The sequence below is a fragment of the Ursus maritimus genome, unplaced genomic scaffold, assembly GCF_017311325.1.
Source record: "Ursus maritimus isolate PB19 unplaced genomic scaffold, ASM1731132v1 scaffold_4, whole genome shotgun sequence".
Classification (NCBI taxonomy): domain Eukaryota; kingdom Metazoa; phylum Chordata; class Mammalia; order Carnivora; family Ursidae; genus Ursus; species Ursus maritimus.
The window spans coordinates 91,256,914-91,284,597 of record NW_024426552.1 but is presented as its reverse complement, the minus strand read 5'-3'; the positions used below and the strand labels follow the sequence as shown (position 1 = coordinate 91,284,597).

General features: G+C 46.5%; 1 protein-coding gene and 1 long non-coding RNA gene across 2 annotated transcripts; one reads left to right on the top strand and one right to left on the bottom strand.

Annotated features, from left to right (window-relative positions):
- Positions 1 to 865: 865 nt before the first annotated feature.
- On the top strand, positions 866 to 16,481 carry CLDN11 (claudin 11). Its single transcript, XM_040621613.1, has 3 exons — positions 866 to 1,330; positions 5,722 to 5,886; positions 15,222 to 16,481. Exons 1-3 carry the CDS (start codon positions 1,105 to 1,107, stop codon positions 15,452 to 15,454), a joined length of 624 nt encoding a protein of 207 aa, XP_040477547.1. The 5' UTR covers positions 866 to 1,104; the 3' UTR covers positions 15,455 to 16,481.
- A 6,984-nt stretch (positions 16,482 to 23,465) lies between these two features.
- Positions 23,466 to 25,219, bottom strand: LOC121100513. The gene is made up of 3 exons (XR_005832270.1): positions 25,056 to 25,219; positions 24,487 to 24,606; positions 23,466 to 23,944 (listed from the first exon to the last, which is right to left on the bottom strand). It is a non-coding gene; the product is annotated as an uncharacterized LOC121100513 (long non-coding RNA).
- Positions 25,220 to 27,684: the final 2,465 nt, after the last annotated feature.

The following is a 27,684-nucleotide window of genomic DNA, read 5'->3' as shown; positions in this document are numbered from 1 at the left end:
TTACCTACTACCAGCCAGAGCTGTCAGTCTAGCTTTCAATGTGTCAAAACGGGGAATTTGAGCCTTTTGGGGTTTTCAGAAAGGGATAATCAGGAGAGGTTATGGTTAAGGAGGGAAGGTGGTGAGATGGGCCCACGGACTCTCCCCCTTCCTAGCTGAGTGACGTTGGGCAATTTAACGGCTCATGCTGTTTCTTCGTTCTCATGCTATTATGTGTAAACAATTGTTCCTAACACAGAGGGCTGTTAAGAGAACGAGGTGATACATCAATACAAATGCATGTACACAGTCCAGGACAGTACAGCTGGATAAATGTGAGTTGCTATTGTTATTGAAACTGTTACTGTGGCCATGGCCACCTCTGACGATTGTCACCCACAGGAAAGGATCATTTTCTTTCCACTAGTAACTGGAAAGCTGGATGCTTCATCTCTGTTCCTCGGGGCAATTCTCAGCTCATCCGTTGTTACTATCCTGGGCTGTAGAGGAACTGTACCGGGCACCCTTGGGAGGACGACGGTCCCTGCTCTCAGCTGGGAAGAAAGAACGAATGGGGAGAAGGAGGAGGGTTGGAGCGAAGAGGAGACCCAGAGACAGAGATGTGAGACGGGCAGCAAGATGAGAAATAATTTGCAGCAAAACAGAACTCGCGCCTGACACTCTCCATTTCTTGGACCTGGAACAACTTATTTTACTTTCCAACCTGGACCGCGGGATGCGAGGCTGAGCGCCGAGGTCGCATCGCCCCCTCCCTAACCCTGCTCCCCCACCCCCCACTCCGGGCCCCGCCCCGCGATTGGCCGGCTCGCCCGGGCCGTCGCCGATTGGCGCTCGCCCGCCGGGTCCACGGAGTTTAAAGAGGGGGGGCAGGGGCGCACTGCCCAGCCGCGCTGCTGTCCCCGCCGTGCGCTTGTCGTACCGTCGGAGCTGGGCTCGCAGCCTTTCCCTGGCCTGCCGCCGCCTCCAGCGTGCCACATCCGGCCGTCGCCGGTCCGCGGCTCGCGAGCGCGGGAGAGAAGAGGACCGGGGCAGGCGCCGTCCAGTCCCGGGCGCGGGCACAGCTAGTGCGGGGCGAGGCCCGGGGACGCCGGGGTGGCGGCCACGATGGTGGCCACGTGCCTGCAGGTAGTGGGCTTCGTCACGAGCTTCGTGGGTTGGATCGGCATCATCGTCACCACGTCCACTAATGACTGGGTGGTGACCTGCGGCTACACCATCCCCACCTGCCGCAAGCTGGACGAACTGGGCTCCAAGGGGCTGTGGGCTGACTGCGTCATGGCCACGGGGCTGTACCACTGCAAGCCCCTGGTGGACATCCTCATCTTGCCGGGTAAGGACGCCACCTCTGAGTGGCTGCTCCTAACTCTGATCCTCGGGGCACACTGGGGATGGGCGCATTAGATAGGGGTCGCAGAAACTTTGAAGACCTTAGGGCACATCTTCGACACCTTCGGTCCCACCTTGTTGTAAAGGGATTAGGCAGTCCTGAACTTAACCTCTCGCAGCCTCAGTTTTCTTGTCTGGAATTTGGGATGATAGTAGTGACCAGTGGCCGAGCCACCCTGAGAAGTTAATGAACTGAGACGTGGCCACATACTTGGAACTCTGTCCATGTTAATGACTGCCCCATGCTCCCACCGTCGCTGGTCAGAAGTACTGTACTTCTCCCGCACCCCCCATTCCCCCTCCCACCCCGGCCTCCTCCCGCAGGCGCAGGCGCCGCGTTTTTGCGTTAGATTCCACCCGCAGAGCGAGGAGGAGAGAAACGCTAGCGTTCCAGCCATCCGAACAGTCGCCGCCTGAGTTTCTCCGGTCTTCGTGGGACTGGCGAGGAGTCCTGGCCAAGTCAGGGCCCTCCCAGCTCCGCCAGGTCGGTTCCACTAGGCTCCCGGGCCTGTCTTCCCCCACCCCTTGCCCCCGCAGTGGGGGCGTCGGTCCGCCCCCTCCCTGCCTCTGCACCTCTGGGTCGGATAGGAAAGCACTGTCGCCCCCCGGAGGGCGCGCTCACCCTGCGGGTCGCTCGCTCCCCTCCAGCTGTGTCTCTGGGAGGGGAGAGAGAATTGTCTAGCCTCCACCTCCCCCGACGCCAGGCGGGGGGGCCCCTCCATCCTCACTTGCTTCCCCATTGAAAAAGTCAGGGCAACAGTTTCAATTCAGACGAAAACCTCGAGCCAGTTGGGTGATTGGCTAGGTCGCAGGCTCCCCTCGGGTTTTTGCTCTTTATCTCTGTCCCGTCAGTGGTTTAGCCTACACAGGATTGCCTTCTGTCCCGCTAGCCTTTGAGGACGGTGCCTTTTATTTGTTTGTTTATTTATTTATCTATTTTTAAGGATTTTGTTTATTTATTTTGAAAGAGAGGGAGAGGGAGAGAGTACAGCGGGGGAGGGAGGGGAAGGATAGAGGGGCAAGGAGGGCAGGGGGAGAAGCAGACTCCCCACTGAGCAGAGGGCATGTCCAGGGGCTGGATCCCAGGACCCTGAGATCGTGACCCCAGCTGAAGACAGATGCTTAACCAGCTGAGCCACCCAAGTGCCCTGATGGTACGCATTTAAAGGCCTGCCCTGGTTTCCTTCATCAGGGAAGTAACTGGGCGGCAAGGCCAGTCTGGGGGCCTTTGGCTTTGTGCCATCTCCTGGGGGTGCCTTTAGCTCCCTGGAGACTCTGCTCCCCCCCTTTAGGCCTCCCCACAAGTGCCTCCTATTTCCCAGTCCTTGTAGTTGCAATCAATACCCCCTTCCTCCCTGCTGCCCTGGTATTTGACTCTTACCACCATCAGGGCACATTTCGACATTTTTTGTTCATTGTGAGTCAAATTTTTCTACCACATTTTGAATTCCTGAAAGAGAGAGATGGCGGCCTACTCTCTTTTCGTTGTCTGCACCAGGCATTGCCCCTGGAACACGGCTGTCATGTTAGTCCTGCCAAGCACTAGCCTCTTCTCCATTTTTTAAAAATTAAAAAAAAGTTTTTTATTTAATTAATCTCTACACCCAATGTGGGGCTCACGACCCCGAGATCAGCTGTCACTCACTCTATTGACTGAGCCAGACAGGCACCCCCTTCTATTCCATTTTGCAGTTTCAGACTGGCAGAGGTCCTGGGAACCCAGATCTGCACTCACTTTCACCTAATGGCAGCCTTGGTAGACCTGGATCAGACTCTGGGATCCAGGGCTCAGCATCTGGGTGATTTAGGACAATTTACTCACCTCTGTGAACCCCAGTTGTCTTCCTTTAAAAATTAAAATAAAATCAACCACCTTTCTTTTCGAGTTGGTTTGGGGGATTAAATGAGATGAGAAATGTAAACCTTCTTCGCTGTAGTAGAGGCTTCATAAATTGCTGCTGTGATTTTTTATTAAAAGCTGGGCATGGGGCGCCTGGGTGGCTCAGTCGTTAAGCATCTGCCTTCGGCTCAGGACATGATCCCTTCGGCTCAGGACATGATCCCTGGGATCGAGCCCCACATTGGGCTCCTCCACTGGGAGCCTGCTTCTTCCTCTCCCACTCCCCTTGCTTGTGTTCCCTCTCTCGCTGGCTGTCTCTCTCTCTGTCAAATAAATGAATAAAGTCTTTAAAAAAAAAAAAAAGAGCTGGGCATGGGATTTGTAGGAATCTGACTGAAGCATAAAATCACTCTTTCTTTCCTTCCCCTGAAGTTAAGTTTCCTGAGCATTCAGAGCCAAGCAGTTTGTTTTCAGAGAACAGACCATCCTACACAGGGAGTACATTTTAGGGAAGGCCTAATCCTTCCTGCTGTCCCCCTCCCTCGCACTTGGGTGGGCACAGGAACAGATCTCAGTCTCCATCTTTTGATTTTTCAGACCGGGTCTTGGCCTTGAGCCTGTGGGCAGCCTGCACCATGAATTTCAGAACCTCAGTTGCTAGTTGACTGTCTCTGCTGTGTGCACCTTGACTCCCCTACAAGCTGCAGGGGCACAGGACTTGGGTCAGAGGTCCTGCCGCAGAACCCTGAGGCTCTTCTCTGGGGGGGTCTTCAAGTCAACAGACAGTTGATTGATTGTTTCCCTTTCATTTTGAAGAAGCTGAGATGGTCAATGGCTGGAAGAGTACCCTCGAGGAGTCTAACTCGCCGACTAGATCTTGCTAAGAGACAGTGTTGCGGTTGGGTCTTGGTGCACAGGGCAGGCTGGCCAGGCTTGGTATGAGAGTCTTGGTGTGTGAGGCAGAAACTGGGGCTCATTTTTGGCTTTGTCTTTAACTCTGCCTCCCCCAGGCCACTAGCTCTGATTTCCTCCAAGCGGGAAAGGGAGAGTAATAAATACAACGCCTCCTTTATTTTTGGAGGAGGGAGAGTGTTTTAATGAGAAACAACACATTTAAGTCTGCATATTCTGCCAGGATTTTGTCAGATTTATTTTACATAAATATTGCACATATTGTAATCTTTTTCTTGATGAAATTGTTACCTGGTCTTTTATTTGACAGCATAAAGTTAATTTGGTTTTGCTGCACTCTTATTATTCTACTTCTTATTTCTTCATTCATAATTGTATGTTTATATCATCTGCTATGGGACTGTGTTAACTCCCTGAAGACCGAGGCAGGTGTCTGCACTCTAGGGATCCTTGGGGCTAGAGAGATGCCTGCTTCCTTCCCTCCCGTCCTCCCTTCCTCCCTTCCTCCCTTCCTCCCTTCCTCCCTTCCTTCCTTCCTTCCTTCCTTCCTTCCTTCCTTTTTTGTAAAGATTTTATTTATTTGTCAGGTAGAGAGAGAGAGAGCACAAGCAGGGGGAGTGGCAGGCAGAGGGAGAAGCAGGCTCCCCGCTGACCTAGGAACCTGATGTGGACTCAATCCCAGACTCTGGGATCATGTCCTGAGACAAAGGCAGATGCTTAACTGACTGTGCCACCCAGGAGTCCCTGGAGAGATCCTTTAAAGCCATAGGAGACTGTTGTGGAAACATGCCAGGAGACGGTGTGAGGCAGGAGACGCGCCCGACTATCAGTAGGGGTCAGGATTCATGAGCGCAGCAGCCTCCGGGGAAATGTCGGGAGAGGAAGCCTGAGTCTTAGTTTAGTCCAATTAGGAAAATGCACCATACACAGTGGGAATTAAAAGCACATGGTTAGGGACAAAATCACCTCGTACACCAGGAGATAAAATGACTTCACTCACACAGAGTAATAGCACCACTAATAATAGCTCATCTTTTTGGAATAATAGCATGTGCCAGGCACTGTTCTAAGCACTGCCTGAGCTAACTAATTTAATCTTAGTTGAATTCTTTTAGAGAGAAGTAGGTACTATGACCATGTTTGCATTATCAGTGAGGACAGTGTCAAGACATAGTTCAGTGACTTGCCCTCGGTCACCCAGGCAGAGCGTATCAGCAGCAGGCTGCAGTCAGCACAGACCCCGCCAGAAGGCATCTGGGAGGGTTTGAGTTTTAATCTGACTCTGTCATAAGGTGATGTCATGGTGTAATTGGACTCTTGGCCCCTTCATCCTGCAAGCTTAGATAGGTGGTCCCAACCAGAGATCTCCACTCAGTCTCTCCAGCCTCCAACCTCCCTTGTTTGTCATGGAGTCACTTTAAAAGCTGAACATGTGAGGTGATCTTTGACAGCATTTAGCACGTGCTAAGTCCTGGAATGGGGCCAGAGGAAGGCAGATGGTGCTGAATTCCCTTGAGCCAGGGTTCAGGCTCCAAGGGGACCCTTGGTCTAACTAACACCCCCATCTGTTCTCTTGTGTCCAGGCTATGTCCAGGCCTGCCGAGCCCTGATGATCGCAGCCTCGGTCCTGGGGCTGCCCGCCATTCTCCTGCTGCTGACGGTTCTCCCCTGCATTCGAATGGGCCATGAGCCTGGTGTGGCCAAGTACAGGCGGGCCCAGCTGGCTGGCGTTCTGCTCATTCTGCTGGGTAAGACAGCTTTCTATATAGCACCCCAATTTCAAGTGAACCTGATGAATCTCAGATCTTGCTGCTGCTTCATGGAGTTCAAGAGGCATGGGAAAGGCAGCCAGGTGTATCCACCTGGGGAAAACCCCCATAGTGTACCTCTTTATGTTTCACGGGTAGTTGATGGAGAGGGATAAGTAATGCGTGTGGGCGTCACTGGACATGAACAAAAGTTAAAAAGCAAAAGGAAAAAAGGATTTTTTGGGTATACTTAAGAGAGAGACCAGGGGACAGGAGAGAGTACCACAGTGGCTCTCCACTCGGGTTTCACAGTGGAGTCCCTTTCTTGAGAATACATCTGCCCAGATCCCAGCATTTGGAATTACTGGGCGTCAGGCTAAGCAAAGATATTTTTTAAAAGCTTCCAGGTGATTCTTATGTGTAGCTACAATTGAGAACTTCATTTAATGTATGAAGAAAGAGTAGAGAAAGAGGAGTGCAAGAGAAAAGTAAGATGTTGAGGGTGGTAGATCACCAGTGATGATTCAATTATTGTATATTGTTGTATCGTATTGTATAGTATAGTATTTGAAGATTTTATTTTTAAGTTATCTCTACACCCAATGTGGGGTTCAAACTCACAACCCCAAGATCAAGAGTCGCATGCTCTCCCGCCTGAGCCTGCCAGGTGTACCTTAATTTTTTGTTCAGTAAGCATTCATGGAGCATCTGCCGAGAGCCAGGCACTGCGGTCGGCACTGGGGACCCTGGGGGAGAAAGGCAGTCCCTGCTCTGAGTGTACTTGGACATCCCGATGGAGTGTGGCATGGGCTCGTCTAAAAAAGGCGCACGGGGCGTGCATCCATAGGAAGGAAGCTAAGCCAGACCGGAGGCGTTTCCCAGAGCTGAGGACCCCAGTGATGAGTGTTGAGAGTTGAAGAGAAGGATCCAGTCAGATCCTGGATTGTGGGGACAGCTTAGGCCAAGGAAATGGCCCGAGCTCGTTCAGTTTTCCTGGTTTCACCTGCATACGGAGGGTTTGATTTCACAACCTAGGGAGGATCCTTCTAGCTCTGCTCTCTTCAGTGATTTCATTTCTCTCTACTTTGTTTCTTGAATGCTAATTCCATCAGCACATTCTAAATCCTAATAGAAGACACGAATTTTGAGAACAACAGCTCTTGTCGCGAAGTGCACGGATACACTGCTGAGCAGCGGCTGGTCTGCCTGTGGGTTAGACAGAGAGTCAGGTTCTCCTGAGACAAGGAATTTCCATCTCCAAACTGGTGTCAGACTCTATGTTGAAGGGGAAGGGGAGGGTCAGGGTTCTGTGTGAGTCAATGCAGTGACATCAGTGAGGTAAGGGGACATGAGAGGTAGGGGTGCTATTTCACAAGACTGCAAAGGGATGGAGGTTTTCAGGGACTTGGGGAGCCACGGAGAATTCGGAGGAGGGGCTTGTGTGGGTGTGGGGGGTTGGGTAACGGGAGCGGAAAGACCAGAGGGCCGCTGTCCTTTCCGGAGAAGAATCTGGGCGTGGACATTTTGGTTCCAGGCCAGAGAATCTGTGTGGGAGTACCACCTAGAACACAGAATCGGTGTCAGGAGAGTCATGTTCCTCACAGGGCCGTCTGGTACAGGAGGTCAGAGCTTTACGTTCAAATTCCCTTTCCAACAGTTAGACCAAAGCTCTACAGGTAAATGGGTGTGCGGAATCCAGGTGGAAACCCTTCCCATCCCAGGCAGTTGCCATTGTCACCTGCCTCACATTCTTACAGAAGCCCCAGAAGGTCTGTCCCCGAGGATGCCAGACCCAACGGGTCAATCTGTTGTGTTAGGTGTTCAGTTTTAGAAATTCTGGCCTTTCATATGAGACTCCTGGAATAGCCACTAAGAGAATACATTAAAAAAAAAACCAAACCCTGTGGAAAATAAAGATATAAAAGCAAGTGTATACAGACAAATCCGTATTTAAAAGGCCCTAAAAACACCTGAATCATCCAGGTGAGTAAAAGGGTTACTAAAAGAACAACAGCAGCCAGTTGGTTGAAACTTCCTAGCTGAATTAAAGCTTTTCTGGATCTTTTTCGAGCGGGTTGGTGGGTATCTGGACAGAATCGCAGAGAGGACCGTGAGTGGGGCCGGTGGTCGTGTGAGTTCCTCATCCGCGGTTACTGCCTGGAGTGAGAACACGGAGGGCTTGAGGGATCGGCCTCCGTCAGAGCCGCTGAAGCTGTTAGGTTGCAGTGAGGACGCCGCCCTCGCCCTCTTGGAGCTTTGAATTTCCAGTGTCCCCGCCGCCTCTTTGACGCTCCTGTCGGATTTATTTCTCAGCGGGTCGCTGCTTGCCTTCCGGCTGGGTGTTGTTTTGACTGGGACGAGCTGGCTCTGGAAGTGCGACGCTCATTGTCTCAGTTGTGGCACCTGCCGGTCCCCTCTGGGTCTTCTCCGGAGCCCAGTGCCTCGGCTCCCCTGTTGGCGGTGGGTGGGAGGAGCTAGAGCGGGTGAAGGCTCCCTTTGGGTTGCTCGGGGTGGCGTCTGACGCTGTCCCTGGAGAAGCCAGTGCTGGGCTCCTGCCGGATCCGAGGGGTCACCGGTGATGTGTGGTCGCTGACCGAAGGGCACCGGGCGGCACTGGGGTTTGGGGCCTGGGAACTGGAAACAATACTACAGCTACTCTGGACATGCAAACTGTAAACACTGTTAAGTCAAGTCAGTTCTACCTGACCCTGAACATTTTTATTGTTCCAAAAATCGTGTCTGTTGTACGACAGCTTTGTCTTCTCAGTAGTCTGAAGTTTAACGGTGTGAGGATTCGGCCCTGCTTTGGGGGAAGGAATGGAAGCCCGATGTAGCCGACTCTTCAGATCGAGGATGGAGCCAGGTGAATCGCATCTGTGGCTTGTCAAGAGTCCCTACCCAGGCAGGGGGTGCCCATGCCCCGAGCTGCTTTGTTTTACCGTTGGGAGTTAGACCAACGGTACCGAAGCTCGGATCTACCACTTTCCAGCTGTGTGACCTGGGGCAGTTACTTAATGTCTCTGAGCCTTTATATGAAATGAGGCGATAAGGCTTATGTCTGAGGTTGGTAAGAATAGTGAAAGGAGGTATGCGAGTTATTTAGCCTGGGGTCTGGCACATAGTAAGTGCTCAACAAATGCTTGCTATTATCATTGCTGTTGTTGGTTAGAGGAAAGAGCCAACCTAGAGGGCGGCTGGGTATTCTTTGGATCCTGTCTCATTCCTGCGGGTAATCTCTGCACCAGGCACTGGTCAAGAGAGAGCGTGAGCTGTTCCTAGAAACGCCAGGTCGCATCCTGGTCTAATGGAGACTTTTCCATTGTTTACTTTGTAAAAACCAGAGTGTAGCTCATGAATAGTTGGAGTTTGTTGCCTGTCCCATTATAAGAAGCCACATTAAACTACCCAACTAAAAACGGTCAGACTTAGCTCTGATCAGGTCTCATTCTCACCGCACTGTGACTTAGAAAGTACTTGATTTGGGTGTTTCTTGGGGAGACAGGGTAGGGAATGGAAGGAGAGGAAGTGTATATTCCTTCCAAAGTGGGATCCCCTCATTTTTTTCTCCTCCTTCTTAAAAATATGGCCCCAGGAATCGTATTTGTATTGGGAAAATGTTGCTTTAACTTGGAAGTTAGAGGTTAATAATGGAATTGCAGTACAATAAAGGGTGTGTGCAGCTGTGTGCTTGTCATGCACGCAGAATCCGATGTGCTAGGGAAGGTCACCCTTGGGTGTGGAGTAAACAGTGATGTCCTTAATCCTGGGGTCTCAAGAGAAGAGATGGAAAAAGTCTTCCTCTAAACTCATTAGCTTGATACAAACAAGCCCATAATGTAAATCAAATTTCATATGGGGAGTGGAAAGGTTGTGGCATCTTTAGTATGGTGTGACTTAAAATGACCTTATCAGTAAACTTGGAGGAATTAACTGCTTTATGAGGTCTCTCCTATCTCTAAGTTCTGTGATTAAAAAAAAAAAAAAATAACCATGAGACTGGCTTTTGAAAAAGGTTATGGAAAAAAAAAGATAATGTTGTGTGAAATAGAAATAAAAGGAAAAAATGTTGAAAACGGGCCAGGAAAATAATGTAGTCAGATATTCCATTGACTTGATGATTGTTTTAAATATTAGATTTTCATAAAAGTCCTTGTGTAAGAGGAGTATGTCCTTTGGCAGCTATGTTTTAAGTCAAAATTTAGAGAATCATGAATTTAAAAAAAGAAAAACTAAAATTTTTCTAGATTCAAATTATAAGGAAACAACAAATCCATATGACTCAGTAGCTCATTAGAAATCTCCTTCCTTGTTGCCTTGAGTTCATTGGTACAAAGCTAGAGTTAGTTGCTATATAGATCGTATGTTATGATAGCACCACTCGTAGAAGGCAGCATTCAGTGCATTGTAAAATGTTCAAATGGAGGGGGATTTAAAAAATAGTTTTTATTGTGGGAAATTTCATATATACACAGAAGTAGAAAAAATAGCCTAACCCAAACTCGTGCTCAATAATGATGAACTCATGGCCCATCTATTTCATCTATGTACTTCTTTTCTTCCAGTCCCCAGAATTTTTTTGAAGCAAATCTCAGATAAATAGCAAGGAAGATTTTTTCCAGTATTACTTATATCATTCAGAGTAATTTATGTGATTTTAATGGAAATATTGTTTTGTGCTAGAAACGGTGCTCTTAAAAGTACTGTCCGTTCTTAGTTCTGAAAGCGACAAAGCCTGAAAACAGAGGTGTTCGTTGGAGGAAGGAAGAAATGTCAGAGTCTGGTGCTCTTCTGCCTTCTTGAGCCTCTTTGTCTGTCTTTCCCGCTCTCTCTCAATTGTTACCTTCAAAGTCAAACACACAGGTACTAATTTTATTTAACTTCGTCACATTTGTTTAACTATGTACCATGTGTCATCTACACCCTAAAGAAATTAAAAGCGGCATGTACTTTCATTGCTCTAAGATTGCCTCTCCAGCTATTTTCTGTGTTTGGCTACACCGGGAGCATTGTTAACTTTTAATGAGGCTGTATTCTCTCAACTAATGAACACATTGTATTTCATTATTTGAAACTTATCAAAAGAGGCAAACAATTTTACTCCATCAAGAGCAGGGAGTTCTACTTGTGAGAGTACCAAGTCCGGAAAATCTTTATCTACACAGCGCAGCCTTCTTTTTCCCTGCTCTCCTCCACCTCCTCCTCCTTTCCTTTTTCTTTTCTTTCTTTCTTTCTTTCTTTCTTTCTTTCTTTCTTTCTTTCTTTCTTCTTTCTTTTTTAGCAAAGTATGTCCCCATTTTTCACTTTCTGCACCCCCCCAAATGACAGATTCCTGCCCCCCGTATGCAGTTAACTATTGTACTTAGGAAGGTAGAGGAGGAGAAATAGACTGAAAAATCTGAGTGTTAAAATTCTTCCGATAGAGACTTACTTTAAAAATACATTCTGGGGGCGCCTGGGTGGCCCCGTCGTTGGGCATCTGCCTTCGGCTCAGGGCGTGATCCTGGTGTTCTGGGATCGAGCCCCACATCAGGCTCCTCTGCTATGAGCCTGCTTCTTCCTCTCCCACTCCCCCTGCTTGTGTTCCCTCTCTCGCTGGCTGTCTCTATCTCTGTCAAGTAAATAATGGAATCTTTAAAAAAAAAAAACAAAACATTCTGATGACATGAAAAGAAAAGCAATGAAAATTCTCTTTATCTTTCTTCAATTTTCTTTACCTTATGGGTAACTGTGACTTTTTTTAGAAAAGCATTTTCTTTATTTTCTCCAAATAATTGGGAGAACCATTATAAACTCTGTGTGTGTGTGTGTGTGTGTCTACAAATAGAAATACATCTAGCAGGCCTTCTATGTCATTAAGAAAGCCAAAAATTATCGCCAGTTTTATTAATATTTCACATCTTTTAGTTAAGTAATGATTTAACTTGCATTTTAACTTTATTAATGAAAATATCTCCCTTTCCCTTCAAACCAGGCTGAAAGTGAGTAAATGGTTAGAACATTCTTCATTCTGAGTTCACTTGAAGGTCACGGTTCCCAGCGAACCTCTCCCTCCCGTCCGCGTTGTGCGGCGGCCCGTCATCCTTTAGTGGTTTTGATGTGGTCCATCTTTGATGCGCCACAGGAATTCCACCAGGGTTCATTTATCTGCTAGGAAATAACGTGACCCTGCTGGCGCACGTTCACCTTGTTTTGCATGGATTATAAAAGAAGGAAATCTTTAATGAGGTCAATCATGAGCTTGTAACTTCAAGCGTGTTAAAGTCATGTTACAGTTTTATGATTTGGGAAGTGGTTTTGATGTGTTTGAAGTGGAAAGTAGACTTGAAATGAGACTGTCCCTCATCCATCCATCCACTCATCCAGTTATCCAGTCCTCTAGGTTCATTATTTAAGCATTTGGACATTTTCCTGATGTTTCCTTTTTCTAGTGAATTACAGTGGAATAAAATCCAACAAAATCCCTAAAAATATTGAAATCAAGACGATTATTTTTGGAATATCGAGCCTGATTCTTTCCCCATGTGAAGATACTCTTATTATTTTGCTTAGGAAAAGAGGAGGAACTAGGCGATTTCTTATTTAATTATGTATATGTTTATATATATGTATATAAATATATATCTTTATTTTATAAAATCTACACCAAATCTGCATTTGAGTCAGGTTTACATGAAGTGTGGGGAATGCTTGTGTATGTGTGTGTGTGTTGTATGTATAAATAGGAAGTGACTGAAAAATATAAAACTTACTTTGAACTGTAAGCTGTTTTGAAACCAGGCTAATTGTTTATGGGAAAGATTGGTCGAATTGAACCAAATCAGTTGTTTGGGAAATCAAATATTTTTTTTTCCTATGGAATTCAGCTATTCCCTCCCCACCTTTTCCTTCTAATCCAGCTTGGGTATTTGGAAGCCCTTGCTAGGTTGCTGTTTTGCTCAAGCAGAACGAGTGCCCACTTTGGGGGTCTGGGAGGGGTAGCTGGATCGTGTATTGATATGAAGAATGTAGAGCAGTTCTCTCTGGCTGAAACACTCCGGAAGAGTTTCTGTCTTGTCCTGACACAGAAAAAGACTCTCCTTTTCTTCTCTCTTTCTCTGTGTCTTGCTGAGGGTATGACTCTGACAGTAGCCAAGCCATTCTCGCTGAGGGCTGCATTTGGAATGTGTGGCTGGAGGAAGAGAGAAAAAGACTTTTTCCCTGTATCTCAGGTGTTCGAGGCCCTGGGCTGGAAGGGGAAGTTTTGATTGGCACTGGTCTTCTTGAGAGCATTGTATTCACGGAAGGACAGGACATCATCTTGGGACAGAAATGGGCATGATCGTTCTTACTCTTTAAGAAAAAATGAAGCCATTTCACATATGGATAGATTTTAGCTCTTAGATAATCTATAAAAGCTCCTGAAATATGTGAATAGTTCACAATTAATGGAGTGAATTCAGGCTGTTAGGAAGCCTATTTGAACAACTCCAAACCCCCAAATTAGCTTTCTTCCCTCTGACTTCTAGTAGGGATCTATGCTTTTTTATAATAGGAATCACATCTATTTATGTGTATTTATACCCAGCTTGTGGGGTGGGCTTAGTCTCTTGTCAGCAAGAGCTGACATAAGCTACATAAATGCAGGGAGGTGGCTGACGGGGTCTTTCAAAGTGGGTGAGACTTAAGTCTTTTCTTCAGTTTAGAATTAATGTATGAGGCTGTTAGATTTGAGTGCTTATGTGTAAAGAAAAATTACATTTCTTCTCTGTGAGCATGGAGGTAAGTCAGAAAATCACTCAGTGTGAGTAGAAAACAGAAACGCTTGCTGACTGCAAAGTGACAAGGGTGCTCCAGGTGGCAAACATTGCAGTGCCCTGCCTTGAATTTATTGAAGGCTTTATGGCTAATGATTGGCAACCTCATTATTATTATTTTCTTGATCTGCCCACTTGAATGTGTCATCCCAATTTAAAGCTTCGACTAAAATTTCTTTCCTGCTTGTAGTTGTGAGAAATCAAATGATAGGAAGTTACCTATCTGGACTTGTGTTGGTCAGCACATGAGCCACCAGCCACACGCTTATTTAAATTTTAATTAATTAAAATTCAAAACACGGTGTTTTGATCACACTAGCCTCATGAGAAACATTTAAAAGCCCCTGTTGCTTGTGACTACCCTATTTGACAATGCTGATGTAGAGGTCTAAAAATTTTTTTGAAGTTTTCGTAGGCTCCTGCCTGTCCTGGTCTTGCTATTTTGCTTAGGAGGAGGGGAAGAGCTAAATGCTACAGAAGCTATTTCTTGTCCTACTCTTCAAAATCTAAACCAAGTCTGAAAGTTAGATTGGTTGGTGGAAGACCATGAAATTCTACCGTTGTGACCCATCACAACAGACATCATCACTGTAAAATCCTTGCCTGGGTCAATTCTTTTACTCCAAGCAATGTTCGTTAGTGTGATTGTGAACAGCGGAATACAGTCTCAGACGCTTAGCTGATACTCGACTGAAGTCTAGCAATATCCGCCACAGCAAGAGAGTTCTCAGAGCTTCTTCAGGGTCTTTGTGATGTGAATTGACGAAATGGAAAAATGAGATGGGCATCATTTTGTTTCTCATTTCCGAAAACATGAGGCCGTCTAGTCATTCAGCTGATATACACCGAGCACATACTAGGTGCCTCTTGGTGAGTTGCACACTGACTTTGCAAACCTAAGTAGGACATGGCCCCTGCCTTCCAGGAACTCAGAACTTGGAATGGGAAGTAGACGTGGCAGAGGTAATTGTAATACAATTAGGTAAGCGTAATCTTAGAATTCTAAGTGTAGATGTATAAAGTGCAGACATGTATGTAAACACAAATACCTGTTTTTTGGCTTCAGTGATTCATTTCTGGACTTTTACTTTGGAGTTCTTTGGTGTCTGCCACCTGTTGAAAAAATAAGGAGCTAGTAGTTTTTTTTTTTTTTCCAAAGATTTTATTTATTTGACACAGAGAGAGAGACAGCAAGAGAGGGAACAGAAGCAGGGGGGTGGGAGAGGGAGAAGCAGGCTTCCCGCCGAGCAGACAGCCCCATGCGGGCCTCGATCCCAGGCCCCCGGGATCATGACCTGAGCCGAAGGCAGACGCTTAATGACTGAGCCACCGGACCTAGCAGTTTGACACCGCTTTGTACCGACTTATTCCGTAGACGCAAACCTTTACGTGTGGGTTGCCGGGGAGCAGAGCTGTGTGTATCGAGCTTTTCGGAATTGGTCGGCAGCTAGAAGAGCATGTCTGTGGAGTGAAGGGGAGGCTGCCCGCTGCGCTTGGTGTGCGACGGGCATGCCTGGTCACAGCTCTCTCTTGTCCCCCCAGCGCTCTGTGCCATGGTCGCGACCATCTGGTTCCCCGTGTGCGCCCACCGCGAGACCACCATCGTGAGCTTCGGCTACTCCCTGTACGCGGGCTGGATCGGCGCCGTGCTGTGCCTCGTGGGCGGCTGCGTCATCGTCTGCTGTGCTGGAGACGCCCAGTCGTTCGGCGAAAACCGTTTCTACTACTCCTCGGGCTCCAGCTCCCCCACTCATGCCAAGAGTGCCCACGTATAAGAGGGCTGCTAAGCCCGCCCACCGAGGTGCTGCAGATGCTGGGCCCGTGGCCCTGGGTTTGCTTGCCACAGGCGGGGGAAGCCCACTCCGCTGCCAGGCTCCAAAGCCAAAGTTCTAGAAAAGCATCCTGTCTGGCATATTTTAGTCTTAATACTCCTCTCCCCATTTGTTGTCTTAAAAGAAATCTTCAGCTCAGAAAATGCCCACACACTTTTCTCATGGTTTTGCCCATTGTTAGCTCTTTTCTTGGGCATTCCTTTGTTCACCGGTATGTATATGTATATATTTTCTTCTCTCTCTTTAAATTTTAAATATCTTGCAAACATTGCTGAGTTGGGTGCGGGGAGAGAAATAAAAGACACTTTTCAAACTGTTACAGATGACAATGGGAGCCTCATAAAGATGTCTCTCTGTTCGCTCCCTCCTCTTCGGCTCCAAGGTCATTTAGTTATAAGCGATAGAAAAAAATAGAACTGGGGACATGGGGGTGGGGAGGGAGGGGATTGTGGAACTTTCCCTCCATGGGAAACTTTCCCTTTTGTAAGTCGAGGGCAAGGGGTGGGGATATTTTTTAGTTTGTGATTTTACAGTTATCTGTACATACTTTTTCAAGACGGATCATTTTTATAACCATGGTTTTCCTGAAATTCTCAATTCATCAGTATGAAGGAAATGAACCAAATAGGCTTTAATGGTATGATAAATAACAGTCCAAGTGAATATAACTCTAAATGGCATGCCACAAAATATTTTTGATTTCCAGGGTTGAATGCTGTAGCTTTTAATCCTACACTTGCAGATGCTTCAACTTAACACATTTTTAAAGCTTTTCCCCCGTTCTCTATTTTCATTTTGTTAGCCATCTTGAAGTGGTGTGTTTAACATAAATCATGCTGTTGAGTTTGGCTTTACGGGTGTAAACACTGATGGTGTATCAGTATCTGAGACCCCAGACTCTCCAAACATTGATGGTGCATTTTGTTCTTTCAGTGAAACCCGTGCAATAAAATAACAGACTGTGTGCAAAGTGGCCTCGATATTCTGTCGTGTCCAGGGGTGCCATCTATTGCTTGTCACCGATCTCACTCTCTACTAGTAATTTCTAGGGAGCGTGGTCGTGACCCAGGAACAAGGCATTCTGCACTGCCCTGAATAATGAAAACGTTCTGTCTTGTTCACTGTACCACGGTGGTCCTGTGTGGTCATAAAAGCGAAACCTTGGTGCTCTGTAGGTTTCCTTAGTGGACTGACATCGCAGCAAATTTGAGTCATACATAAATGGGCAGCAATCAGAAACCAAGTCCCTAGCATTACACAGATAAATGCCTTCCTCTGCTTTGAACACCTAGGAAAGACACTGGGTAGGTATAAAGGGAAGTATAAAACAAACCCCCTATATTGGATATTTCGGTGATAATATCTAAATGCAGTTTCCTTAAACATAAGCACACAGGTGTTTGGAAATTTTGGACAAAGATCGAGTTGATTCTTGTTTGTTTTCTGTTCCAGAAACTGTCAAGTTATGAATCTGCTCTAAAAAACACAGATTACAATCTACTTTGGCAGTGTTTTTCCAAAAATATTAATTTTGTTAGCTGATCATATAATAGGCAAACATTTCCTCTTTGGAAATATCCATTTGGGCTAGTCATTTTGGTAGATATTTGTGTACGTTAGGAGATTATAACAATTTCTAAATTACTTATGCAGAAGAGACAGTCTTCATGTTGACCAAAATATTTGCTTCATTATGATGAGGTTTTATGAGGATACATGTCACGTAATTGTATTAGAAGACTTTCTCCAATAAAAACTTGTCAGGGTGTAATGACTGTGAGCTTGAATGGAGCAAAAGACATCCAGCGGGTATGGACAAGTAAGGCCCCACATACCCTCTCCTCAGCACTGCTGGTTTGAATCACAGTGTTCAAGTGGTTCTCCTCTTCTTGTAAGGATGTATGTACTCGCTCGGCTGCTGCTTGCTGTCTCACCTGAGGGTGCACACTACATGAGCCCACTTCTCCCTGCAGCAAGAGAAAAAACACCCCAAATCTCTCCTGGCTGATCGTTGCCTGCCTAGTTATGAAATCCCATTTTGTAGGTCATGACTACAGGATTGGATTTTATTATCAGTGCTAGGGAGGGGTAGCTGTTCCTCCAGAAATATATGAGGACTGTCTCATCAGAATCACTCACTGTCCAGTAGAAATATAGCCACATACGTAATTTAGAATTTTCTAGAAGCGACATTAAAAAGCTAACAATGAGCAAGTGAAATTAATTTTAATGTATTCTATTTAATCCAATATACCCAGAATATTGTCATTTCAATATGTAATCAACTACTAATGGGATATTTTATGTCCTTCTTTTTGTATTACCTCTGTCGGATTCCAGTGTGTATTTTCCACTTACAGCACGTCTCCATTTGTACTAGTCACACCTTCAGGGACACATGGGCTAGTGGCTATTGGATTGGACAGCACAGCTATAGAACAACAAATTCAGTTCCAGCAATCCTCAAGAGGGATTCACTCTTGATTTTGTCTGTGCTCAGTTAGTTCCATTGGAACCTGGCAATACAGTGACGGTAATTGTCACCTGGGGACCCCCTCCCCCCATCACAGGGAAGATAGCAGACCCAAAGCGCTCTACCTAACAGGGAAAAGGGAATTCAAGCTCTCAGGACCCGTTTGCGTCAGGGACTTCATGCTTTTCATCCTGCCCACAGTCCTCAGGGTATAGAGAGGACAATGGGACGCGCAGAGTTCAGGTTATTCATCAGGTTTGGACGGCCACTAGAGAGGCGTAAGATTGGGTTTAAGTCTAATTCTGAAGCCCTCGTACTCTCATATACGAATCCCTGCTAGGAAGTCAGGTACAATGCAGATTCATTCTCCTCGCCCCCAGCGACCCCTCAGTCATTCTGGGCTGGTACCCAGGAATCGGTCTTTTAATCGCACACCCGTTGATTCTGATGAGATGGTCCTCATGCCACATGTCGAGCAACAGTGAAGGGAAAGGCCTCTTTCTCATGCCTTTCGGTCACGCAGCTGACCACCCCCCATCCCGCTTTGATGGTTCTTGGAGGAGAGATGACTTTGAGAGTACATCCAGCTTTGTCCCTTTTTGGCCTTTTCTGAAGAGACCACATGCAGGGGATCTTTGGGTTGAAATGAACAGGTTCTGTTCATGCTTTCCAAGAATTTGATAGCAACCAAATTAGGAAAGAATGTTTCAAGGAATCTCTGCATCTAGGGGCGCTGGTTACAACAACAGCAACAAAAGAGAGAAGATTGTGTACTTAAGGAATACAAGTTACATGTTTGTGCTGAATTGGTGGTTTGGAATAACAACAGAACAAGGTTTGGTTGTATCTTGCCCTGCGTGTGTGGTTTTTTTACAATTTCCAATCTGCCCGTCAGTGTTTCGCTGGACAATGTACACAATGTGAGCTGCAGCATCTTAGATGTTTGGCAGGACATTCATGCTCATGACATCACATGCTGGGAGGACAGGGAGGCCACTGTAGGGCTGGCCTTGGGGAGAGGCCGCATCAGTGTCGCCATTGAGATGTGCCCACAAAAGAGTGTGTGACAGCCAGATGTGCGGCTTAATGGAGACTGACCCAGAATTGTGGGGGGAACATTGGCACATGCTGCTTAATGGCTTGAATAGCAGCTCTTGAGGAATCTATGTTTCTCTCCCTCACGCAGAGTCTCAGAGCTCAGGCTTTGTGGCCCTGTGGCCGGGGGAGGGAATGGAGATGGAGGGACTTGTCACTGCTCCATTCCCCATTGTTGAAATAAAAAACTGGAAATGTTAAGCCATTTCTCAAGGATTTTGGATTTTGGAAGGTAAGAATTGCTATGCTCTACATCAGAATTAATCCCAAATGGTAAAGGGCACCCAGTTGTCATGGCCTGGGGCTTTCTTGATTAAAAACAGGTTTTTGTTTTTTGTTTTTTTTCCCTCTTGTGTTGAGTTACGTAGAGCTTTGCTTTTCCAACTACAACGTGCATACAGATCACAGGAGTCGGGGGTGTGAGAAGTCTTGTTAAAATGCAGATTCTGAGCCAGCAGGTCTGGGGTGGGGCCTGGGACTCTGCATTTCTAACAAGCTCTCAGGAGATGCTGATGCTGGGGAAGACACACCTGGAGGAATATGTACTCATTAAAGAACATCTGAACACTGTAGAAAAATGAAATACGAAAATAACAAATTACCCATCATTTCATCATGACAGCAATTTCTTTTGTACGTATTCGGTCATTGTTTTATTGTAAAGCAAAAACCTCTACCATACCATACATATGGTTTGTAATCTACTTTTAAAAAAACTTAATATGTAGAGAACATTTTCTTACATCATTAAGTGTTTTTCTAAAACAAAAATCGTAATATCTCCACAATCTTCCATTGTTTGGATGTACTGTAATTGACTCAAGGAGTTCCCAAGAATATGTTGGGTCTCTTGGTTCCTTTCTAACTCTTCAAAGCAACTTTGCCACGAACATCCGTATAGGGAAGTCTCACACATACACATGATGAGATCCTTTAAGATCGATTCTCAGAAAGAAATTGCTGGGTCACATATTCCAGACGTGTTTTAGGAACAGGTTTTTTTTGTGTGTGATAAAGGCGTGCCTTGCTTCCCCCAGCTCTTATAATAGGTTGCAGTGTATCAATTTAATGTGCTGTTTTAGAAAAAATTATTTGAAATAGTTAACATTTCAGTTATGTTGCTATGGAATTATACAAAGAAATACTTGTAATAAACAGTCAATGGAAAAATTCCAGATCGCGATAGAAGACAAGGTGTGAGAGGGGAGATTGCTCTGCATTATAATTCTGCTTCCCTTGACTCGGGTCTAAAGGGGTCCAAACGTGAGCATTTCTCTCCAGGAGACCCTGTGTCGGGACCTCTCTGACCCCGATAGCCCTGGTTAGGAGTGGGAAACTCTGGGAGCATGGCTAACTGAATCATTATTCCTTGTTTTATTTGGCGCCCCCCCCATAATCTATTAAACATGAGACAGAAAGCATGGTAAAAATGAATCACTTACCCTTGCCCCAAACTTTCTAAATGTTAATCCCGTGCATATGCTAGAGAGAGACTTGACCTGGGTTCTCTTGCCGACTGCTTTTATTTATTTATGTTTCAACAAAGGGTCAGAAAAAATGCACATAAAGCAGAGTTTCTAGAGGCGTAAAAAGGCCCAGGACTGTTGGGGATGAAGGCAGCCAGGGACCTTCGGGTGTTTCCCCTGGTCCTGCTTTGGCTTCCAGGTGCAGAACAGAATCTTCTCAGCGCACACTTAGGAGGCCTCGCTCGCCCATTCCAGCCCACAGGCTGACCTGGGGGTACTGCTCTTTCCTTCAGTTCTGGGCTGTGCCAAACCCTTCCCCTCCCATGTTGGTCTGAACCAGAACACAGCTCATATTTGCCTCCATCAGAGACTGTCTAAGCAAGGATCTAAACCATTCCATTCATTATTTCTAAAGTATGGCATGGGGTCACCAGCCCAAGACTCAGTCAGTAAATGCAGACTCGTGGGTCCTATCCCGGACCTACAGAGACAGTGTCTGTGGTGAAGTCCGGGAATCTGCATTTTATTTTTAACATTTGCTATTATTTTTTTAATTTTACTTTATTTATTTTTAAATTTTTTAAAAAAGATTTTATTTATTTATTTGAGAGAGAGAAGAGGTGGGGAGGAGAAGAGGGAGAGAGAGGGTCAAGCAGACTGCACTGAGCATGGAGCCTGACGTGGGGCTTGAATCCAGGACCCTGAGATCATGACCTGAGCTGAAACCAAGAGTCAGATGCTTAACTGACCTAGTCACCCAGGCACTCCTTAAATTTTATTTTTAAGTAATCTCTACACCCAACGTGGGGCTTGAACTTACAACCCGGAGAACAAGAGTTGCATGCTCTACTGACTGAGCCAGCCAGATGCCCCCTAGGAATCTGCATTTTAAATGATTCCGCAGGTGATTCTGATGTACCCCAAAGTTTGAGAACAATTGAAAGAGCTTCAGTGAATGTAAGTACTGGAAGAATATCTGGTTGGATGAAGAAACCAGAAGCCAGAAACGTTGGTGATTTACCCAAGGCCATATTCTAGGGAGTCATTTCTCGTTTCCTAGGACTGTAGAACAATGGGGTTGTGGTTTGGGGGAACTGCTCCTATTTTTTTGAAGATTTACTTGAAAGAGAGAGAGAGAGCGCGCATGCCTGCATGTTGGGGGAGGGGCAGAGGGAGAGAAGCTTCAAGCAGACTCCCCACTGAGTGCAGAGCCCTAATGTGGGACTCGATCTCACGACCCTGAGATCATAACCTGAGCCGAAACTAAGAGTTGGAGGCTTAACCGTCTGAGGCACCCAGGTGCCCCAGAACTGTTGCAGCCATTCTATCAGAATGAGGTCTTCCCTTGTCTTACCTGACCCTTCCTCCCTGGTCTTGGAGCAAGCACCTGACTCAGGCTCAGTCGCGGTACCTCACTGGCTTGAGAGGACAGGATGGCCCATCCCAAACCGGAGCCCATCCTTTACTGGATGGAGCCGTGGGTCAGAGCGCATTCCTCTCTGACAGCCGGAGTGGGAAGATGTGAGACTGCAGGTTCTCAGCGCTGTGCTTCCAGCCTCGTGGAAAAAGTGAACCTGGGAAAATGAGGCCAAATGCAGAGGGAAGTAGTGCGTAAGGGGGCTCGGTTCCATGGTTCTGATGCCAGCGTTACAAACGCTCTCCGGTTACACAAGCCGGTACCTCCATTCACCCCTTTACTTTTCTTAATTGAAGTCTGTCAGTTGCAACCAAAGGAATTCTGACGAGACAGAGGCTGTAGTTACAGGCAAAGTCCCCATGATGCCCATGCTTGTTTCCGCCTCTTCCTCTGGGCCCTGGGCCTTCTCTTTCACTAGCTGCGTGGACTGCACGGGACTCCGTTGGCACGATGAGATGTCCAGAAGACGGATGTGTGACCCAAGTCAAGCCGATCATGTTCTCAGTTCTCTCCTGGAATTTTTCAAACTGAAATTAGAAGAGGGGATCTTCCTTCCCCAGCTAGGAGAGTCTCCAGTCTCCATAGCGTCCATCAACTTTGTGAAGCACCTTGTCTGTGGGAGTGGAGAGAAAGAGCGGAAGTGGGAGATGGAGAGCAGAGAGCCCAGCAACATTCAGGTGTCTGCTTCCAGGGGACCTGGGAGCCACCACCATCGTGTTTGGTTAAAGCTAATCTGAGCTGGGGTGCCGTCATTTGTAATTTAAAACAAGTCCTCTCTAATAGAGGCCCCGTGAATGGTTTGACTTAGACCTGGAGCCTGAGGCAGTCTGTTTGGGCTGCTGCTTGTGGTGGGTTTTTGCAGGGTGCACGGCTGGGGAGTGACGATCACTAACTGAAACCCACAGGCACCCTCCTCACAGCCACCACCATTCCCCCCGTGCCCCCCCCCCACCAGCTGCTAAGTCATGGTTCAGGAAAACGGAAACCACTTTAGGAGTACAAACAAATGTTAATACAAGGAATTGGTTGTAGATATGGAACAGCTGAAAAGCCAAACGGGATGATGAGGTCACACAGAGCGGGTAGTAGAAGGAAGCCACCGGCAGGGGATGGAGAAGCCGTGGGAGGAGGCCATGCGACCAGACCCCAGAAGCTGGGGCCATCTAGTTAGGGCTGGGAGCACGGTGTGTGGCTAGAAAGGGCTGAGATGGAGGGGCTGTCCTGTGGGATCTGGGACCATGGAGGAGACTCAAAACCTCTGCTCAAAAGCCACCAAAGCCGAGTGAAAGAAGGAGAAATACTCTGGTTTTCTTCCTACCCCTCCAGTCTTCTTACCCCCCTCTTCCTACCCTCCAGGCTTCTGACAGTGCCTCCCTTTGGCAGAACTTGCCAGAAGTCAGCAGAGGTCAAGGGAGCCTGGAAAATGTACGTAGTAAGAGAAGGGCAGCAAATGGTTCTCAGAGCACACGGGCAGTTGAATCTGAACATGGTGGAGCAGGTCCAAGGATCAGGGAGCCTCAAAATCTGGAAACTGCTGAGGGCAAAGGGGGTGGGTGGGAAGGCATTCTCTGAGAGGCTGCCTGTGAGTACCTCACAAAGAAGTACTTCCAGGTTCGTTTAAGGTACTGATTCAAAACAGATTCCCAAATCCACCTTCCCCACTGGAGCCAGTTATATTCTCGATAGCATTCAGGATGTCCTACAGTTCTGCTCAGGTTCAGACACAAACTTGCTTCTCTTACTGTGTTCCCTAGAACCAAAACCAGAACTTGGGTTCTGGACCAGTCCTTTCCCATTGATATTACATTGGCCGTACCCCTGGGGGCCCTTCCACCTGTCCATTCTCACTGTCTCCTTATTGCCTTAAGACTGTATCATCTCTTTCCTGGATGACTCCTTCCTCTCTTCCTTTTATCCATCTTCTGCTTCACATCTATACACGAATCTCTGGCTTGACGTCCTTGATGTGTTCCCTTTGCCCACTGGATAAAGAACAAATGCCTCAGTTTAGCATGCAAGTCTTCACAACATGCCCCTAGGATGCCCCTTTTATTAAAAAGATTTAGGTGAAGGTCTTTGGATATGGGTAAGAGAAACAGACTCTGGATAGATGAAACAAACAGACAAAAAGGTTGGGGTGGAGAAAAAGGTTTTTGGAGAACAAGACTTAATTTTTCAGGAAAACCAAACTTCGAGAAGGGCAAGTGCGAGGACAGTTTCACAGGGGCTCTGTTGCTAGGGTGAAGGAACTACAATTACGTTTGTTTTTTTGTCACTCAGCTGAAGATTCAAATACCAGGAAGGGAGCATGTGATCGGGTTACAAAGGTTATGTGTCTGCTTGTGAGCCTGTCACTGAAGCTAGGGAAATTGGGGCAGGCCTGGGGGGTATGCTCCGTGTCTATTTCTTTTCCCGTTGGATGAGAAAGAGCGTGGTTTCCCCAAAGGAAGTTAAGGTGCTTTTACCAGAAAAGGGCACAGAGATGCTGAAAGGATCCAAAATAATATAAGTCCGTCACACTTACCAAAAAGTTTAATTCAATCATTCGGCCCGCCCTGCCTTATTGCCTTGTGATCTCGTCTAGAGAATCTTTTGGAAGGAATCAATCACCATGAAACAAGGGGCCATTTATAGGAACAATCTCCTGGAAGATTAATTATTACAAATTTTAAACTTGTTCCCTAGGGCTATCTATATTTTCAGTGAATCTATGAAGCTATTATTAATTAAAATATCTCCCTCAGTTTTGCTCAGAACAGAACAGAATTCTGCATCAGCTGGCCTTCAGGGTATGATGCTAGCTACGTAATTCACAGGTGTTAACATCTGGGCTTCCGTAGAGCTTACTGACATGAAGATTTGAAAGCTTGCTTCTTATTTGAAAAAAATTTACAAACTCTTAGAATTTTGATCATTTAAAAGAGATTTTAAGAACATCTGCTGAAAGTATATTACTTATTTATTCAAACGTTGATTCAGTTAATTAGTTAATTACTTAAGCATTTAATGAGCATTCGCTATGTGCCAGCCACGCATCAGCCACCAGATATAAAAAACAAGCACAGAGACAGTCCCAGTCCTCAGATAACTCACCGGCGAGTGGCATGGTCTGGTACATCGTGAATGAGGATGCTGTTAGCTTCTTATCATGGTCATCTGTAATCTACTTTGGAAACTGACACCCTGCCTGAAAGGGGAAAATAAAATGCCAACAGAAGCACATTAGCGCAAATTAAAGATAAGAGTTTGCAGAATATCTGATATGTAAAGGCGTCTGGACTAGGTTTTCTCTCAACCTTGCACCTTTTTTTATGGGGGCCGGAAGTCAGCCAGTCCCTCAGCTACATCAAGTGTGTTGATTTCGTTATGAGCAGAATAGTGAGGGATTGGCAGGAAGTGCCTCCCCGGTCCCCGCACCATGTCCCGTTGAGGAGCATGCTGTTTCTTCTTAGGGCTAGAATTTGGTGGAAGGCGTTACTCTTCACTAGTCTGCCTGATTTAAAAACTTCCTCCCAGGTGTTGGGACTCGGTTTGCATCGGGATAGGTAGCACAGAAGCAGCTGCGTCAGCTGGCACGGACGTGGCCATGAAGAGCGTGACCAGGTACCACGGGCAGAGTGACGTGGAGACACTGACCTCCGTGCTGGAAACTGTAGGTGGTCTGAGGGTGCTGAGCAGTTCCCCCCCCCCAAATATGAAGAACGATGTTTCTTTTCATAGTCAATGAGAAAACAAATAATAAAAACGAAAATCTAGGCATGGATCGAGTGACTCATACAGGCAATATGCTACCACATGAGTCATTTCATGAAATCCATCTCGCCAACTGTCAAAGTCTGGCAAGCCATCGTCTTGGCCCAGTTTGGTGGTTCCTCCTCACAGAGCCACCAGGGCCCCCGGCGCTTCCCAGCACACTTCTTTATCAGTCCTAGTGGTGGCCTGGAACTCATGGTCCCAGATGTCAGCATCTACATGGCAGATGGAAAAAGGATCAAAGAAAAGGAGCAGAGGTCCATGCCCACTATGTCCTAGGAGAGTTCCCTGAAGCTGCCATGGGAATGTGACTGTAGTCAGTCATATGGCCACATCTAGCTGCAGGAGATGCTGGGAAGTAGAATCTTCTTTCGGGCCGGCTACGTCATTGGCAGTGCCCAGTGTAAAATGAAAATGTGGAGTTTTTTTAGAAAAAGCAGGAAAAAAGTGTTAAAACTAAACATAAAGCTTTTTCCTTTTTCTGTGGTCTCTCTTTTGACTCTTAGTGATGGTTTTTGTTTTTTTTTATTTAATGTTCTTGGTAAAGAAAAATTAAAATTTTTAATTACTAGAATGAATTTGAGTATTCTTTTTAAAAAAGATTATTTATTTGAGAGAGAGAGAAAGCACAAGCGGGGGAAGGGCAGAGGGAGGGGGAGAAGCAGACTCCCCGCTGAGCCTGACGTAGGGCTGGATTCCATGGTCCTGAGATCATGACCTGAGCTGAAGGCAGATGCTTAACCCACTGAGCCACCCAGGTACCCCTTACTATTCTTTATGCTGTGCAATGTCTGTTTTAAAGGCAAATATAAGAAAGTTTCACTTTTGGGGCACCTGGGTGGCTCAGTTGTTTAAGTGTCTGCCTTCAGCTCAGGTCCTGATCCCAGGGTCCTGGGATAGAGCTCCATATTGGGCTCCCCACTCAGCGGGGAGCCTTCTTCTCCCTCTCCCTCTGCCCCCCCACTCGTGTTCTCTTTCTCTCAAATAAATAAAATAAAATAAAAAGAACATTTCACTTTTATGAAGAAACTTCAAAATTCCACAATTTGTATTTGGTAGCTCCCCATATTAGTTTTTAATTCTTTTTTTTTTTTTTAAGATTTTATTTATTTATTTGACAGAGATAGAGACAGCCAGTGAGAGAGGGAACACAAGCAGGGGCAGTGGGAGAGGAAGAAGCAGGCTCATAGCGGAAGAGCCTGATGCGGGACTCGATCCCATAACGCCGGGATCACGCCCTGAGCCGAAGGCAGACGCTTAACCACTGTGCCACCCAGGCGCCCCTAGTTTTTAATTCTTATTAGAACTGTGGAGGCATTGCACAAAGCTAACTCGGTTGTCTTTTATTCTACTTCCCGATGTGCACATCGTCTACCAACACTCTCTACCTTTGGCTTCCTGACGAGTAAGGAAGGGCTGAAATGAGAAGGACCAGTAAGTCGCCCTATGTTTCCCCTTCCTGCTCTGTCATCGTGTTCGGTGTAAAGTGGTTGGTGAATACAGGGAACTAACACAGCGATATGATAGGGTTCTTGGGTCATTTGTGTTTCTCAGAACTCCATTGCCTTCTGTTGAAGTGAGTTGTGGTTTAAATGGTAAACGCGGCCTCTGGCGTCAGTGCACCTGTTTCCTCCGTGTTCTAGTGCGTTCGGGCAGCTGTAACACAATACCGCAGACTGGGCAGCTTAGAAACAACAGAAGTCTATTTCTCACAGTTTGGGAGGCTGGCAGCCCCAGATTAAGGCACTAGCATGGGGGTGTTCTGATAAAAGCCCTCCTCCTGGTTCACAGCCTAGTGCCCTCTTGCTGCTGTCTCACATGGTGGAAGGGGGAGGGAGCCCCCGGGGGCCTCCTTTATAAAAGCATAAATTCCATGAGAGCTCCACCTCCTCATACCATCACTTAGGTATTAAGTGATTAGGATTTCAACATCTGAATTTTTGGGGTACACAATCATTCACACCATGGC